Source organism: Anguilla anguilla, chromosome 4, assembly GCF_013347855.1.
Source record: "Anguilla anguilla isolate fAngAng1 chromosome 4, fAngAng1.pri, whole genome shotgun sequence".
NCBI classification, from domain to species: domain Eukaryota; kingdom Metazoa; phylum Chordata; class Actinopteri; order Anguilliformes; family Anguillidae; genus Anguilla; species Anguilla anguilla.
Window position 1 is genome coordinate 19,265,403 of NC_049204.1, and position 17,059 is coordinate 19,282,461.

Below are 17,059 nucleotides of genomic sequence, written 5' to 3' on the forward strand. Positions count from 1 at the left end.
CCCCAGATTGTATACACCTGACGTGTGAGCACTCTAGCCCATGCCAGTCACCACATGTGATGATGCAAATTAATGATGAAAACATGTCAGGTCCACTACAAAGAGCTCCAAGCAACATTACACAGACACAGACTGTGGTCCTGTGTAAACAGGCTCTTTAAATAAGGGAGCCTTGAGAAACAGCTTATGCATGTCAAGGGACAACTGACACCATCTTAGAACTACAGAGCACAATTAATCCTCTTTTGGGGGTGTTAAAAGGCAGACAAACTGTAATATCGTGTATGTCGACAGAATAATGCTAAATTGGACAAAATGTGAGTCTTAAGTAACATTTGTAACTGAATTGGTCTAGTTAATAATTACCCATTTGAAATGGTTCCTTAAAAAACTAAATCAAATGCACTTTGATTTATATATTTAAAAAATTGTCTCATTAGCTCTCCCCCTCCTATCTTCATTTTTGAAACCTCGGCTCTCAAAAATATTGCAGATCAGGGGCAAAAGAATATGAAAAGAACAAGAAATGCTGACAAATCAAAGCCAAATAAACTCCTTGACCAACAAACAATCTGACCATTTAAAGAACACACTGTGGCATTGTTACAGAGAGCTCTTTGGAGACAGACATATTGGCAGTGATTAATGTTTGGCACTACTGTGTGTAGTTTTAGAGTGCGCACACCCTCCACAGAGGAGGGAAAAAAATCTGATCAAAGGCAGTTATAGTGTATTCCACACATTGCGCTACAGAAGAACCCTCCTGATACGATGTCGACTGGAATGCAATGCTTCACATGAATATATTCTTTTCAGATAAGCTTGAAAAATAAAATTTGAGTCTGGCTAATCTTCTGAGATTATGAGCTGAATGGATCTGTGCAAACACACGCATTTCTTCACTTTATGTACATCATTTTCAAATATGTTTAAAGCTTACATTATTGGCAGTGGTAAAATATTATCAGGGGCATCTGAGTTCCTGGATCCTAATAGAAAAGAATATAAAGTATAATTAATCCAAACTCTTTGTATTGTTTAAAAAGAGCTATAAACACAAGATATTGTGCAGATGTTCGTTGAGATTTTCAACATGGCTGTACAATGGAGACTTGACTTTCCCCTTGGCTGTACAACACAATTTGTGGACATTAAGCAAGCTGGATTTATTATCCAAGTAAACTGTTTTCCTGTGGCACCACTCAATAGGAAGTAAAATTACATTTGTAACTATGGCTGCTATCATGATATTCCATTTGACTGTTTTTACATAGAGAATTTTACTGTACCTTTTTAAAAGTTCAGAGTGTAAAATTAATATTGCACCTCTAAATAACAGCCATTCGCTGGTTAGGCAGCCATAGCCTCAACCAGAATTGGCTCCAAAAAAGATATTTAACAGAAAAACAACACATTTGTACTCTACCTTGCCTAAGGTTTTGGACAATGTATTGTTTTCCACTAAACACAATTGTGGTCTGTATAAAGCCAACTTTTAAAACTTAATTAGCCCTTGCTAAGTAAATAGCATTCTAACAACATTTATTCAACATCCCACATTTTCCATTAATACTTGCACCACCTTGGCTTTTTACAACTACTTTCTGGAGCTCTACAGGTTTTAACCTACACTGACTGTTAAGACATCCTGGGAACAGGGTATGCTTGTAAGCTTACAACTGAGTGGGATGTGATGAGATGGTCATGGACAATTTAGAAGAAGAGAATAAGACAGGAACCGGATGTGTCAAGGCATGGTTGGGTCATGGCAATCTAGTCAACTGCATTTCGTATTGTCGTATTCCTGTTTGAGGTGAATACATTCAATCATCATCTGCAGAGCCCATTACAGGCAAGAACACTATGCAGTCATTTAGGGCCACAACCATCCCCGGGCCAAATATATTTTAAGTGTAGAATATTATTATTTAAGTGTCTGTGGCGATTGGTTCCCTGGTCCATGGTTGCTTCTGCCACTCAGCCCCCACCCCTATAGGTCCACAATTGGTTCATCCCCAAACATTGTTGTTTAGGGCCACCAAAATCCTAGAGCCAGCCCTGAAAATCTGCTTTTGTTGAGCCTTAGTGAGATAGATCCATATTGGCTGACCCAGATGCACTGTCAAAGCGATAGTTTTATTTTGAATTTGTGTCTCCAAGAATATAAAAAGTGTAAAAACTATGAACCACACTTACATTTTTAAGTATGTCTCCAAAACCACAGTGTTTCGACAGCAGGCGGTTGAAAAGTGCTAGCTTATTAATCTTTTGGTAACTGGGGTATGATCCTGTAAATGACTCCCCTTTGCTGCCACGTAAAATGGCATGAAATATTAAAAGTGTGTTTACGATATCAGGAAGCAAATTTGTCTCCCTTGCTACTACATTATTAATGAAAAGGCAAAAACTACTTTCCGAGAATTAGTGGAAATGCGCAGCATCAAAATCACTTTGAAAACCAGATCGAGCTGCTGTATCACACTACCGACAGACTGAAATTCCACCTCGCATTGAAACTAATATTTAAAAACATTATAAAATTATATTTTCTGTATTACATTTTCTTTTCCATCGATAACTTAAAAAAAAAAAATCACCTATCTGCAGTGCTAGCATGTTTGAGCTGGGTCAAAACAGTGGTTTTCATTGCATGTATGTCCATTTAAAAAGAATATTAGTCTTCTAAACAGCATTTAAAGATACAAATACTGAAAAAATGTACACAGTGCAAACCACTCAACCACTGATGGATAACCTTTGGCAGATAGCTAATTATTAAGGAAGAAATTAGATCTTAATAAAGACACTATGCAAATCCACCAAACCACAATCATTTATGTTCTTATTGAAAGCGTATTAATAAACACTTTTAGTCTGAGGGGGAAAAACATTCTTGTCTCTTACTGCGGTGAAAAACATGGCAATAATGCATCTAATTAAACTTGATTAATCTGTGTGCAAGATAATAAGATATTAAGACTATCTGAAAAAAGCTAATATTGATGCATAAATCCAATCAACTGTACTTCAAATGAACACCATGACATGTTCATTATTTATCATAATGTTCTTTTCCATATGGACGAACCACACATCAATATCCTCACATATGAATATTTAATGGTACTGATGATAAACTGATATTACTTAACTACCCTATCACATCACTGATCATTATACTTCAGTCTGCACTGCTGTGTAGTTCTGCTACATGTTTTCCACAAGAATACATCAGCCGTTCATACTGTACATGTAGATGTGCTGTATCAATGCATGTATCTACCATGTGTATCCAGCACAGCAGGACTCCCTGAAGGCAGTCAGCTGATAACACATTCCTCAGTGATAAACATCACCAATCCCATTAGTTTTGCATGCTCAAAAAGTCTGTCTGTGGCGTGCTCTTAGAGACTGTTATGCACTATTGGGCCTCCCTGCTTTGACACACTGCTCTCAAAACAGGTATGGGGAGACACATGTCATATGTCAAAGGCCTCGCCAACCTCCCGCACAGCTGCAACCAGCTGTTCTGGGAAGGCAACATCTCAGATTGACAGGTGTGAGATTTATTGCAGAATCCATTTTGTACTCATTTTTAAAGGGACCTCTCCACAACCCATAACCCACAACCCCCCCCCCCCCCATCCCCCCCCCCCCCCAGCGACTACTTACAAAGTAGAAATTTACTTCAGCTGACACCAGGTATTGACAGTCCAGCCGGTTAGCCTGACAACATCATTAAAATGATAGCCTGGTTATGCTGCATCTTGCATTCAAAAATAAAGATATACACAGCAAAACTCCACCAAACAAAAGAGGGAGCATTCCAACGCCATATGGACTTGGTAGTGTTTGTTTAAACCTTACGTCAGATGATTTACAATAGAGAACTTTTACTCGACTGATTCAGTCAGTCTGGCCAGAAACGGAGCCTATGCTCTTTTTTTCCAATTCCGTGAAGGGATGCAGAACACACTGGTGCAGGGAGCACTTAAACCTCATAACAATATGCTTTATTATTAATATAGAGTGATGAATTCAAGCTAGGCAGCACCACAACTGTAACATTTGACAACTGTTCAATTTCAATAGGCAAAAACCAATCAAGCAAGTATTGAGAAAGTTTGTAACCGAAGTTGAAAACAAAGTTCATTGCAGTTGAGTTGAAACACAAACACCTGTATCAGATCAATCCAAATATCTCTTTTACATTTCTTAGGTTTTTCATTTATATTCAGCATATTCTCACTTGGACATAGAAGTAATATTTTGTATGAGTAATAAATTAAATTGGCCATACGATTCTTCTTAAAGGTCAAATTTGACCTCACTGCAAATGTGACCAGCGGATTTGCAGTTAACTTATCTCACTTGGTTCTGCAAAATGATTACGTAGCGCTAAAACTAATCAAAAACATAATCAAATTAATCCAGAAATGAATATCAATGACACAAACCTATTAATGATAACATTATAAGAGCTGCCTTTTAACAAGATATGTAAATATTCGATGGGAGCTGTCACAATGCACTGTACATCTCTTTTTTAGGCAAATACAGTACATATTAAGTGTCTGGGGCCATCTGGGTGGTGTAGAGGTATAAGCACTCTCCTACCACCGCAGAGACCCGATCACCCGGGTTCAATCCCCGGCAGTGGTACTTCCGGCTAGGTCAGACGTTCCTACTGGCAAAAGTGTTCGCGGGTGGGAAGCTGGTGAGGGTATGAGTCCTGATAGTTGCATTAGCGACTCCTACTGGTTGGTTGGGGCGCCTGTTCAGCAGGGAGGGGATCTGGGGGAGATAGCTTGAACCTCCGCACGCGTTACGCTCTCCCAGTGAAACTCCTCGCTGTCAGGTGAAAAGAAGCGGCTGGCGGCATGAGGTAGTCTACACCCTCCCCAGACCAACAGCGCATCGACCAGGAACGTGATTCACATGGGAAATTGGTATAATGACTAAATTGGGGAGAAAATGGGAGATGTGTCTGAGTATTTGCCTAGGAAGAGATGTACAAAAACATTAAGACAAATGTGTACAGTATATGCACATGCACGCATACACACACACACACTCACACACACTGACACTGGAATTCATTCCATTAGATTGGAGTAACAGCAAGTTTGCAGTGCCTAATCGAGTGGTCCCATGATGTAAACTGCCAAAACCCGACCAGCACCAGTGGCTTTAAATACAGATGTGTTGCGTTCAGTGGAAGAGTGTCAATGAGCTGCTGTTGAGGGGAACTTTCCCCGCAGCTGGATAAAGGATATGGGCCAGACAGCCCCGTTTGCCTCAGGAACAGCAAACAGAGCACAGGCTGTAATGAACTGCATGGAATCACGGCAGGGCTGGCTAAAACGCTTAGCAGCAGTCGTCTGTCTCTTCACCCTGCCTGCAACGCGGGGAAGCCGGCGTTTCCCCGGTCATTACAACTCCTACCCCTGGGACAGCTCTCTAAAAGCTTCCCTATGCAACTGCCGGCAGCAAAACACCAAACTGAATAACAAACAGGACTTTACACGGTCAATTCACTGTACACAATGTATAGTGAATGACAATGCTGTACCAAAACTCTGCATGACATTAAACAGCATACTAATGACAAGCACTACAAATTTCGTAAGAATCATGATTGCAACACGACTGCATAAACACATGAAAAATTACAACTCCACAACAACATAAAGCATATTTAGATGACTTCATTCTCATTATTTTGCCAAACATTTCATGGAAAAAACATGATCGCCACTGCTTGCATAAATTGTAACTGAGAAATTGATAATCTGTGATTTTAATGGTGCCTATATGATTTCAACTGTTTATGAAACACATGAAACTACAGAAGTGACAGGCCATCAAGCAGTAACACAGTGGGGCCTCCACTCCCAGTTGCAACACTACAAAACAAGTCAAAACCAGGCTTTATAATAATGGAAACGATTTTGCCTCCCAGTGTTAATTATCCTAGACTTGGCCAAACACAGTGCCAAACAGGAAGTGTTCCTCCATCTCATCCACGGTGGACTGATTAATTGAGGCTTGTATATCATCCAACAGGAAGAAACATATGGCAAACACATGTAGTGTAGGCTACCTGTGGTTTGTGAATGTACACAAGATTTCTGTTCAGCTGTGACTTCATTTATGTACATGCCTCACATTGACAGAGACATACATTTTATATTGCAAGGTAGTTAATTTGAGTGGTAACATTTTTCCATGTTGGAATGGCACTGAACCTTATCTTTGCAACACTGATCAAATTAACTACATTCGTATAACAGCACTTAAACAGAAATTGACATGGTTTTTTCTCATTTTTTTCCTGAAATTTATCCATTGACTCTACATTGCAATATTGACTCTACTTCCTTGATAAGGTCCACAACACCATCTGTAAGCACGCGACTGAACATTAAAGACAGCCATCACTGACTAAAGTGTAAATAACCGCTTCCAATGTCCCTCTGCATTATTAAAGAGACCCATTACTGCAGGGTTCCGTCATTTAAGCGGCTGCATATCGGCAACAGCTAGCTGCTCTGACAACCTGTTAACTCTTCGTCGAATTGCACGTACGTTAACAGAATTTTCCAGAGAAACAATATTTCATTTTTCCTTACACGCAATTCAGGAAATCTATCTGAGGAAGAATGTGAAAGTGGTAAATCTATCACCTCAGAAACAAGATGCATATATTTGTAAATTAAGAATACCAATATCAACTTCAGAGATTCTAAAACATAAAAATCATGTGATAATTTTACATAAACGTCGTTGCCCCATGCACACACTGGATTATGTGCTAAAAGCTGGAGATAAGTCGGAGCATTCAGTTTATAATCAGCATTGCATTGTAACAACGTACGGGAAATTGCAATGCACGCACTAACAGGAATAAACAGGAATTTAATGTAAAATCAAGTTGAAATATTATCACCTTGCACTCATTAATTTAAATGTTAATTGGATTCGATTTAATTAATACAAACAACTAGGACATAATAATAATAATAATAATAATAATAATAATAATAATAATAATAAGCAACACATCAAAATGTTCAGTGTAAAATTAACAGAGCACTGTTGACTCAAATAGAGTACATATAGGCGACGCTACATTATCGATTTGATTCATATAAACTATGATAGTATTGATTTAACACTGAATTTTTTTTATTTGAGAAGAAAAGAGCCAGGTATAATGCACTACTGTCACAGTAAATCGTTCGTTAGAGACACACAGTTTACAGTTTAAATTTGCCATACCAATCAGCCTACTTGTAGGCTCCAATCCTTTTTCCATTAGTGTCTTCGTGGTACGACAAATCACATCGATGGTCCAATTAAGTTAATTTATCTGGCAGGCTCCAAGCAGTTCTCAACGTACTTCGTATTAACTTTTCATTTGATTTGTAATACATGAATTATCAACCTTACGTATACTGTTAATGTTATACCAAAATAAATAAATAAATAAAAAATACACAACATTCAAATGACAAAAGTAGCACTTTTGATAGGATTAAATTAAAAAGGTTAGCATGCTCCTATTACGTGCCATACATGATACTGTTACTAAATAATCATAATAATAATGATTATGATGATGATGAAGGAACTGTGGGATCACACGACAGGTACAGTTGCACATTAATAAAAAATTAACGCACCCCGCTGTTATAGCCTAATATCACACTATTGCAGAAATGTACAATTAATATTAAACCTGACATTCACCTGGCATGCTATAGACTAGAAAACAAGTACTTACCTGCGGCTAGACATACTGGGAGAACTAATCTGAAGATCAGTCCACATACAACTTCGGAAGCCATTGCCGGGAGTTTTTCTTTAATCAAGATGAACATGTAGGAAACGTCTCTAAAATATATACGCGATCTTGCTTAAGAACTTAAACTATTGTTAATTTCAAGTCCAGCCCTTTCCAAATTTCGGATAGGAGGGCATTGCCCAGGTTGTTTAACGTTACATGCCCTTTTCTCGGGGGCGCACCAGTCCAGGATAATGTTCATGCTGACCCATAACCTAAAGCCCCTCTACAAGAAGTGGAGAACTTAAGTCCCCGTCACCCCCTGTTCAGTTTTCGTAAAACAGCGCCTCTGCCTTGTTAGATTCGACACCCCATATCAGAGACTGTGAACATCTGTTGCACAACTGTTGTTTTTGCAACTAATTAAAAACGACATGCACATGAAGTTAAAACATTTACAATTCGCTAATATATTTAAATGGAGCTTTGATTATTCATATCCGCTGGTACAATGGGTCATTATCTTCGTATCTCAGGAAAACTGTGATTTCCTCGAAACTTCGCCCCAAAAGAGCAAAAATAAAGGGAAACGCTGATTAACTTCTTCATTCATAATTGCCGCCTATAATCCCGAAACCAGTCCCGAAATACCAAAGTTAAGCATTAGTTATGGATAACAGCCTAAGTTGCCACGGACAGCGCACGGATGAAAAACGTGCTATTCTTTCTCATGAAGTAAACAGCAACTACTCGCTACAACACAGCTGTAACCACTGCCTTCAAACTTCATCTGGCTTTCCTGTGCTCCTGAATGAAAACTTCGCTGTGCTACCCTGTAAATGACAAATTACATACCCAATCAGAAGCTTAGCAAATCTCGACAGTAAATGTAGGTCTCCAATAAGGAGAGGAGGGTGGAACCAGGAGGGGTGTAAGTGTCTGGATAGGTTAGCTCCTTCCAGTGTCGCACAGGCTCGTCTACTTCATTCCAAGTTCTGCCTTTGGGGTCAGGTAACCTAACCCGCAGGCAGATTCCAGTCTGGGTTAATTTGTTGGTACTAAATATAACGGATAGAAATTCTGATAAGGCAATAAAATGGTATTGTGATACAATCCAAATGTAGTGTCTTGATTACTATTTTGACATAAAACAGCCTAATAATGATTTAATTGCGGTACTTCAAATATAACGTCTATCTTCATTCAAATGAGCAAAAATCAGATTACAGAGACATAACTGTACTTAACCATTATTGTATTGAACCGAGAGACGTTCTCAACATACAATGTATATGTATTATCGTGTAGGGAGAGAAAGAGAGCGATGTACATTTAGGCAGGTATATTTTTTGACAGCTGCACAATGTCAAAGGGATGGGTTCCGAGTTCGGTTTTAGTTAAGAATTCGACCTAGTGATCGTGGTTCTGTTTGAGAAATAATGTTACGGCGCCATCTATCGCTTGTAAGCAGTCTTACTAGTGTTGATACTGCCGTAAGAAGCGCTCCCTTCACTCCTATGTCGGCGCATATACATTTTGGGGCTACCATCAGTAATATTGAAATATTAATTTCAATATATCCCAGGCATTGTATCTTTCTTAAATATTTAATTTGTTTATCTTAGTATTATGTACCCATGTACTTCCAAATCAAACTGAGAGGCTGACACAAGATTTGCATGCAAAATCTTGATTCAAACTGGTTTAAAACAAACTATAATTTGAAATTTAGCAGGCCTGAGCTAACCAGAATTATATAATTAACAACTTGAAAAATACAGGTAAAATTTAAGATTTTGTGCACCTAAAAAAACAGTGCAGTAATAGCCTTGCCAGGGCATGCTACTTGAGCTACTGGTATTTGACTGTACCAGCTGTGAGAAGTATTTTTTAGTTTTGTATACTGAACAGTGTGAGTATACAAAGGACAGAGTGAGATTTATTTTCCCTTTATAGTATTATGATAATTAAAATCACAAACTCTTGGCATAGATTCCTATTGCTGCAATACAGTAAAGAGTGCATTTTACATTACAGTTCAAATTGTTTAAACACGTTAATTAAACAGCAAAAAGTAAAGCAGCAGCAGCAGTACTGTAACAACACATTTTTCAAGTTTAGATACATAGGAGTGATACGTGGTTTCTGGAAAGGTACAAGAGATTATTTTTGTACCCTGGGAAAACTTTTCCTTGTAGAAATGATTGAGTTCAAGAAGAAAATGCTGTTATATACTGTAAAATTCAACCGTTTCCTTTATGAAACCACTGTATATTGTTTTTGTTCAACCATGTCCTATATCCTTTCATTTAACATGCCTTAAAACAATGTATTTAAGCTGCCTGTTATGGATAATATTGCTCTGTCTTATCCACATTTCTATAATTATGTAAAATATGATATACTTAGCAATGTAGAAATAAATATCAAGGACATGCAGTGAAATTAAATGAGCCATAGAAATAAGCCCATAATGTGTGATTAAAGAAATGGGACACATGGCATAGGATGAAGCACCATGCTGAGAACGCAGCAGTTTATGATCATACTATAGTCTATAAATTGGACTGGAGTCCAAAAACAGTGTTGTGACAATACTTATCAGTAATTTCCCAGGACACATGAATAAAATTTCATGCACGGCTTGTTGAAGTAGAACATATAGATTTAAACGATAGCCCAGGTTTGGCAATATTTCTGGAATGCTAATAGTATGCATGTAAGAAAACTTGTTTTTAAGTACTGTTCCTTTACCTGGGAATGTTTTAAATTACTCCAATTAATTATTGGAGTGGAGTGAATTAATTTGACTTCATTTACCAAAATGTTTCATTCTAACAGAAAGGCATCTCAATTAGTTTTGACTCATATCATAACATGAGTCAAAACTAGCTTCCAATCCAACACTTACATAAACAGACTTTAATACTGTTTATGTGAGAGGGCATGTGATGACAGCAACTGTTCATTTCATTAGATTTAGGTTTTTCTGGAATATGATATTAAGGACAATGCCAGAATAAATGCTTTCTATAGCTTGGGGATATGTCTGCAAGACTGGCTTTAATATGTATAGGTCATATATCTAGCCAACATAGCTTTAAGATGTCCTTGAACAAAGCTGTAAGTTACTACGTGATTAAATTATTCTATCAAATGAAAATCAAATCCAAGAAATATGGAGACAGCAGTGAAAGGCTGTTAATCTGGCTGTCAAGCTTTGGTTACCATGCCAGTATATGTGCTAAGTGTTCAGTGGAATGTCTTTAATATCCTATTCTTGAATTTTCTGGCAAATGAAGATTTCCACCACTGTCTTTTCCATACAGCAGTACCGGTAATGCGCATCCACATCCATAAAGATCAGCCTAAATATTATCAGCCTGTGAAGAAAGCTCCGGGGATACTGTACATATGTCAGAAGCACAACACTTAAATTAGGTAAATTATGATGTATTGATTGGCCCCATCAATGTTCTCCCTCCATGATGATGGGAGGTGACATGTTGTTTTCTCCCATCAAAGAGAATCTTTGTTTGTTAGCTTTAAAATATCGGCAGGGTACATAGTAAGGACACAAAATAAAAATTAGAGCTACTTTAATATCTCAGGTCAGATCATTTTGATTCTGGTGAGCAGTAATTATTATTAATACAAATGCTGATGTGTTTTGTTGTAGTGCAACTCCCTTGTTACAAATCCTAATGTGTGCTTTGTCACATGTTGAGTAGAGATCTCTAGGTTGAATCATCATCATACACATTCACTGGATATCATCCATTTAAAATTGAAACAAGCATAGAAAAATCAGACCTAAACTCAGTAAAACATACACCATATTAAGGAAGCGCTGACAAATAAATAGACTTATCTGTCATAGTATTTGCAGAATCCAGTACTTTTTGACAAGTCGCAAAGTGACAATTTTAAGCCACATTTGACTGTTTTCCATTTTCAAAATTGTACTTCTGTCATCCTTTAATTATCATCACATGTTCTCCTTACCCCTCAGTCAGGGATCCAAATAAACTGGAAAACCAATAAACTGTAAAAAAAATAAATAAATAATAAAATAAATAAATAATAAAATAAATAATAAAATAAATAAAAAGTATCACATTAAACATTTGTAAGAATGAGTATGCGATATGGATGCATGTATAGTGCTGTAAAATAAATTCTTTGATACAATAATGCTGTGAGTGATTACCGATGGCATTAGATATTTCTGAGTTAGTTTTCCAGACAGGAGCACGTCTGTACATGTTAGGAATTAAATTGGATCTCTTCAAGGCAGATGTACTGCACTTGCCAGCTAAATCTTTGTCTATCTAAGATCTATGAATAACTCCTGACAGTTCTGCTCTGTTCCTTTCCAAACCACAGAGAACCACAGCATTATCCTGGATCATAGGCTCTTCTTCCCATACAGAGAATACTGGCTCTGTGACCTGAATATCGCAATTTTTTGGTCATATTTACAATTATAGCTTACAAGTCGCAGCTCCTCGTCTAGGGACTCTTTCCAATCACTTATTTTTATGTCCTTGCATCCTTTCATTGTGTCCTTTCCTCACTTCTTCAGCTCCACCCAACAGAGGAAGCAAGGAAAGGGCGTGAGGACACAGGAATTGAGGAAAGGTGTACTGGGCAAATGGAACGTCCTTGTTCAGTCAAAGCCATGGGTTGGAATGTCCTTAAAGATGACGGACCTTGGTTCATTTAAAGGTTAGTCGATGACTGAAGAGACAAGGACTGATTAAATAAGTGATTAGAAAGAGGCCCAGGTCGTTGCAATACCCTGCTGGGCTCCTGTTGGCTTGTCTCCATTCCTGTGACACCAGAAGCTTAAACCTGCACAGAGTAGCACTGCTTGGCTCGTCTTCAGCCTCTACTGCATGCCCATGCTGTTCCTTCACAGGCCAATTCTGTTTATCTCCAAGCTTATTTACTGCACTACAGGCTGTTTTGTGTCAGCAGAACATTCTTCCCCTTTATTATTCCAACATAGGTATGACCACCTCTATAAATCAGTGAGTAAATAAATAAATAATTTTCTGTTATTCTCATATTAGGCCTGTGTTAGGGTCAATGGGTACATCAATGGGTTTAACACTATTACTGGTTGCAGATTAAACGGTTTACTATTGCAGCTGTAATTAGTAATATTATACTATAATGCAAAACATAACAAATGGTTGACAATGGAAGGTGATAGAAAATCAGTGCATAGTGTAAGTACCAGTACAGTTGATTTGACTTCTTTGTCCATCTGTCTGTCCTAATTTGTCAGTCCTTGCGGGTCGTCAGAAAGTTTTTCACAGGGATTCAGCATATCCATGAGAGGACACCAAAGCAACACCAATGTAGTCTGCAGGCTATACAATTCCAAGAACGGATAATAATACAATGACGTTAACTAATGAAGACACTGGAAAATCCTTCCTGGGAATGCATTCAGAAGCCTAAAACCACTTCTTAAGTGCATTTCTCAACATGTAGTATTCCCACAAAGGAAAGTCTGTGGCAAGTCCATACAGATTAAATGTGCCAAACACACACTTGCACATAGTTTTGTGTGTTAGAGTATAAAACATCTGCCAAACATCAAGAATCCTTTCAACTAGCATCTGCAAGACATAAACTAAGGGAAATAAAGGAATATTTCATTGAGGCAATTCATTCATCAACGCACAAACAAAACAACACCACTGCCATATAGCTTGATTTAACATAGTCTGAGTGGAAGATAGGAATTAAAACTACTCATCCGAGAAATCAGACTCCACAAAACAAGCAGTGTAGAAAAACCTAGGCCCAGCTGGTTGATACGCTTGAAGACATAATAAGCTTTTTCAGTCATGCATTTTGGCAGTAGTCTCAATCCTGCAGGCATATGTTTTTAAAAATGTGTCTTTGAGACCTAAGTAAACCTCTGAAATGCTTATTCAGCTAACCAGTGTCCAGCCAACATGCCATAAGTTTGAGTAGCGTAAGTTTTGTTTTCAATAAAATTTATTTTTCTTCTTTTCCCAAGAAAAAGCATTAGTGTAACTAATGCATATTGAACAAGATAATACTTCATGGGTATTTAATTCCAGGTTGAAGTCACACCCATTAACTTTTTATGACAGCAAAATCTAAGGCTTTGCTTTATAATGTGAAAATACTAATTCAACGAGACCTGAGTATCTTCAGATACTCTTACTTTTGCGTTATGAATTGGCTTCAGCACTGACAGACAATAACATTTTTATTTGAGACTGAATGTCAGATTTTTCAGTGGTTACAGCTTGTCCATTCACATTTTTGAGTGTTGACCATACTGTCCAAACCTTGAAGGGAGGGGGTTTAATAGAAAATTGTTATTGATTTTCTAACGTGACATGGAAAATGTCAGGAGAAAAAGAACCAAAATACTGCAGAGAGTAAAAGTGGGGCAGAGATTAACTTTACGCAAATAACTTTGTAATCAATCCATGCATGTTTACTTGGATTAACAGTGTGTTTCCAATGCTGAACTGTGTTGTACTATATATTATTTATTATGGTCCCCAACTGTACAGTTGCCGGCCTCAATATTTTCCATATTATCTTTTGGATTTTAATGGATCATATTTACGGAAGCAATTTTCAGTTAGGGCCAAATCTCAAGTCAGCTTGTGCCAATTTAACTCAAATATTTACGTAAAATACGTACATTTTGTATTAGTATTTAGCTGAGGGGGTAAGAAAATAGGCTTAAGCACTGAAAGACACTACTCTTTGTAATCTTAGACTTAATGTCAAAATGATCAGTGTCTTCAAAATTGCCCATAGACATATGAACGCATAGTAAACTGTTTGTAGTAATACAAGTAGTTTTAGGGAGATTTGGAACATTTGAAGCATCACCTACTCAACTATAAATTATTTTGTGTTCAAAATAAAGCTTCAAAGAGTGAGCTACAGTAAATCTGCTAATTTGTCTGGGAGTGTTTAGGGTCTGACCAAATGAAACACCGTATCCAACCTTTTACAACCATGTCTCAAAAATCCAATAATCTGTGAATTAAAGGGATAGTTAATTTCCTGTTTTTTGATGTTATTTTAGTTTAAGAGTGTGATGTCCAGTTGGCCCATGCAGTTTTTGTGTGTGATGAAGAATGTGTTAGATATTTACAGATGGTCCTGATGGCCTGCCAGCTGTGCAATTGCTGGTATGGGTTTTTAGTTCAGCAAGAAAATGCACTTACTCCAGAGCAACATGTACAGTGATAATACATACACACATACACATATTTCATTGTGAACCATTTCCTATAAACACATGCAGCCTGAGACTGCTGCGTTCAATGAAAGAAGAGACACAGCTCCCTGTATCAACAATACTACATGTGGAGAGAAGAAAATGACTGCATGAGAGAGACCTCAAAGCAACCACAAATCCACAGGACTAAACCTGGTTTGTGCATGTGCAATTCCAACTTGTGGGGAAAAAAAGGTTGAAATCTTCACCAACTACCTTTATACTGTCCGGATCTATTGAAAAGGTGCCTTGCTGTCTTCAAACGGGATGTTAGCGTGATAATTTTACGCTCTCTCTCGGACCTCCCTACCTCTCTCTATAGCAACTACTCATCCTTAAATTTGGGCGAGTAGACAATATAGCCGAAAGCCATAATCATAACGTTAATTTCCATTTGTATGTAGTGTGGCTACATACAAGCCAGCTGTATGTAATAGGCTATATCCAGAGACCGTATATCCCATGCCTGTCTAGCCCTGGGAAATGGAGAGCTTGTTCCACATTGATCTGAGAATAAAAGAAATACCTGTACAATATAAAGACCGATTTTTTAAAATAATTGTGAATAGAAAACTAATCTACTTGTGTGTATAGCCTCTGGAGACATAATGTCCCTGTACAAGTTGTTTTGGAGTTACAGTACGTGAAGTGTTAGGGTTAGGGTTTTAAAAACAACAAACCTGTGATGGCCCCTATACCAGCCAATGCAAAGCTGCCAGGTCATCAGAAACTTCTGTAAATATCTAAAATACATCCTTCACTGCACACAAAAACCGTCTGGGCCAATTGAAAACATACAGTAAAACTGAAAGACTTTAACTAAAAAAAAAAAAAAACTAAAATAAAACTATTAAATTCCATGACTATTTCACAAAAATCATATAGAAATCATAAAGCCTTGCCAAGACTAACAATAAGACCAGAAGGATAAGGCTATTACTTTACAGCACATTTCTTGCATAACATAAAGGCTATACCTCCATAAAAGTTTCTTTATCCAAAGAAGATTTGATCTGTTCTCATTTCATAGAACATTTTCTTTGGAACTCCATTAGCTTGCTTGTGAACTTCCACACAACCATCAAGATCAATGCAGTTCTTCACTGTCTTCAGTAAATATTCAAACATTTAATATAGGCTATTCAGTGCATTATAAAAAACAAGTAGCCTGCACATTTCCCAACTTCACTGGATGAACAATTCAGAATTTATGACCATTTATTTCTAAAAATTATTTTCTTAAAACAACACCAAGAGGTGTTGGGTAGAAATTAGTCTATGAAAATAATGACATGTGGAGAACACGAATAAAACCATTTAAAATGTTAATCTCTGAGTGTACAGTTTAATCACTGGCATCAACACTGTTATTCCTCAAAAAATATGGTTTGTGTAGAGTTCCAGCTGGGTTCATGTACACTGTAACGGAGAAAAACACTCCGTTCCTGCTAGGACACTAAATTTTAAAACGTATTTTGTAGATGCTTATGATAGCGATTGTTTGGCGCGAGTACGCCGCTTTCATGTAGTGCACACCATTTATGTTTGCCGGTTTGTCAACTCAAACCTACGGTCTATATCTCAAACACATTCACTACTGTACATCTGCTCACCACCATACTATACTGCAAATCACTTAAACATACACATCTGGTTTCAAACATGAAATTGATGATAGCGTGTTCAATAAACGCTGTTGTTAGGAGTTGCTACCAACCGTGGTTTATTCCGTTCGTTCCTTTTTCAAACTGGCATGACGTAATCCGAAGATCACGAGTCTGTGAAATTTTATTGGAAGCGCTGGACAAGTCTAATTGGCTATTATAGACAGGGGGAGACCATAAAGTACATTCGTGATATTTTCTAATACCCAATTAGATATGTGATGATTAGATATGAAGTAGCAATGGATAATATATGTATAATGATTTCTATATGTAAAAATATATACTGTCATTTCTTCTGAGATAATTGAATATTGTACG

At 37.4% G+C, this 17,059-nt stretch overlaps 1 protein-coding gene across 1 annotated transcript in view; it reads right to left on the reverse strand.

Moving 5' to 3' along the window:
- The window catches only part of LOC118226433 (piezo-type mechanosensitive ion channel component 2-like), a 122,302-nt gene extending 113,726 nt beyond the window's left edge, over nucleotides 1–8,576 (reverse strand). The window contains exon 1 of the mRNA XM_035416041.1: nucleotides 7,787–8,576. Within this exon, the coding sequence (XP_035271932.1) occupies nucleotides 7,787–7,883 (97 nt within the window). The 5' untranslated portion in view covers nucleotides 7,884–8,576. The remainder of the gene's footprint in view (nucleotides 1–7,786) is intronic.
- Between the last annotated feature and the right edge of the window lie 8,483 nt (nucleotides 8,577–17,059).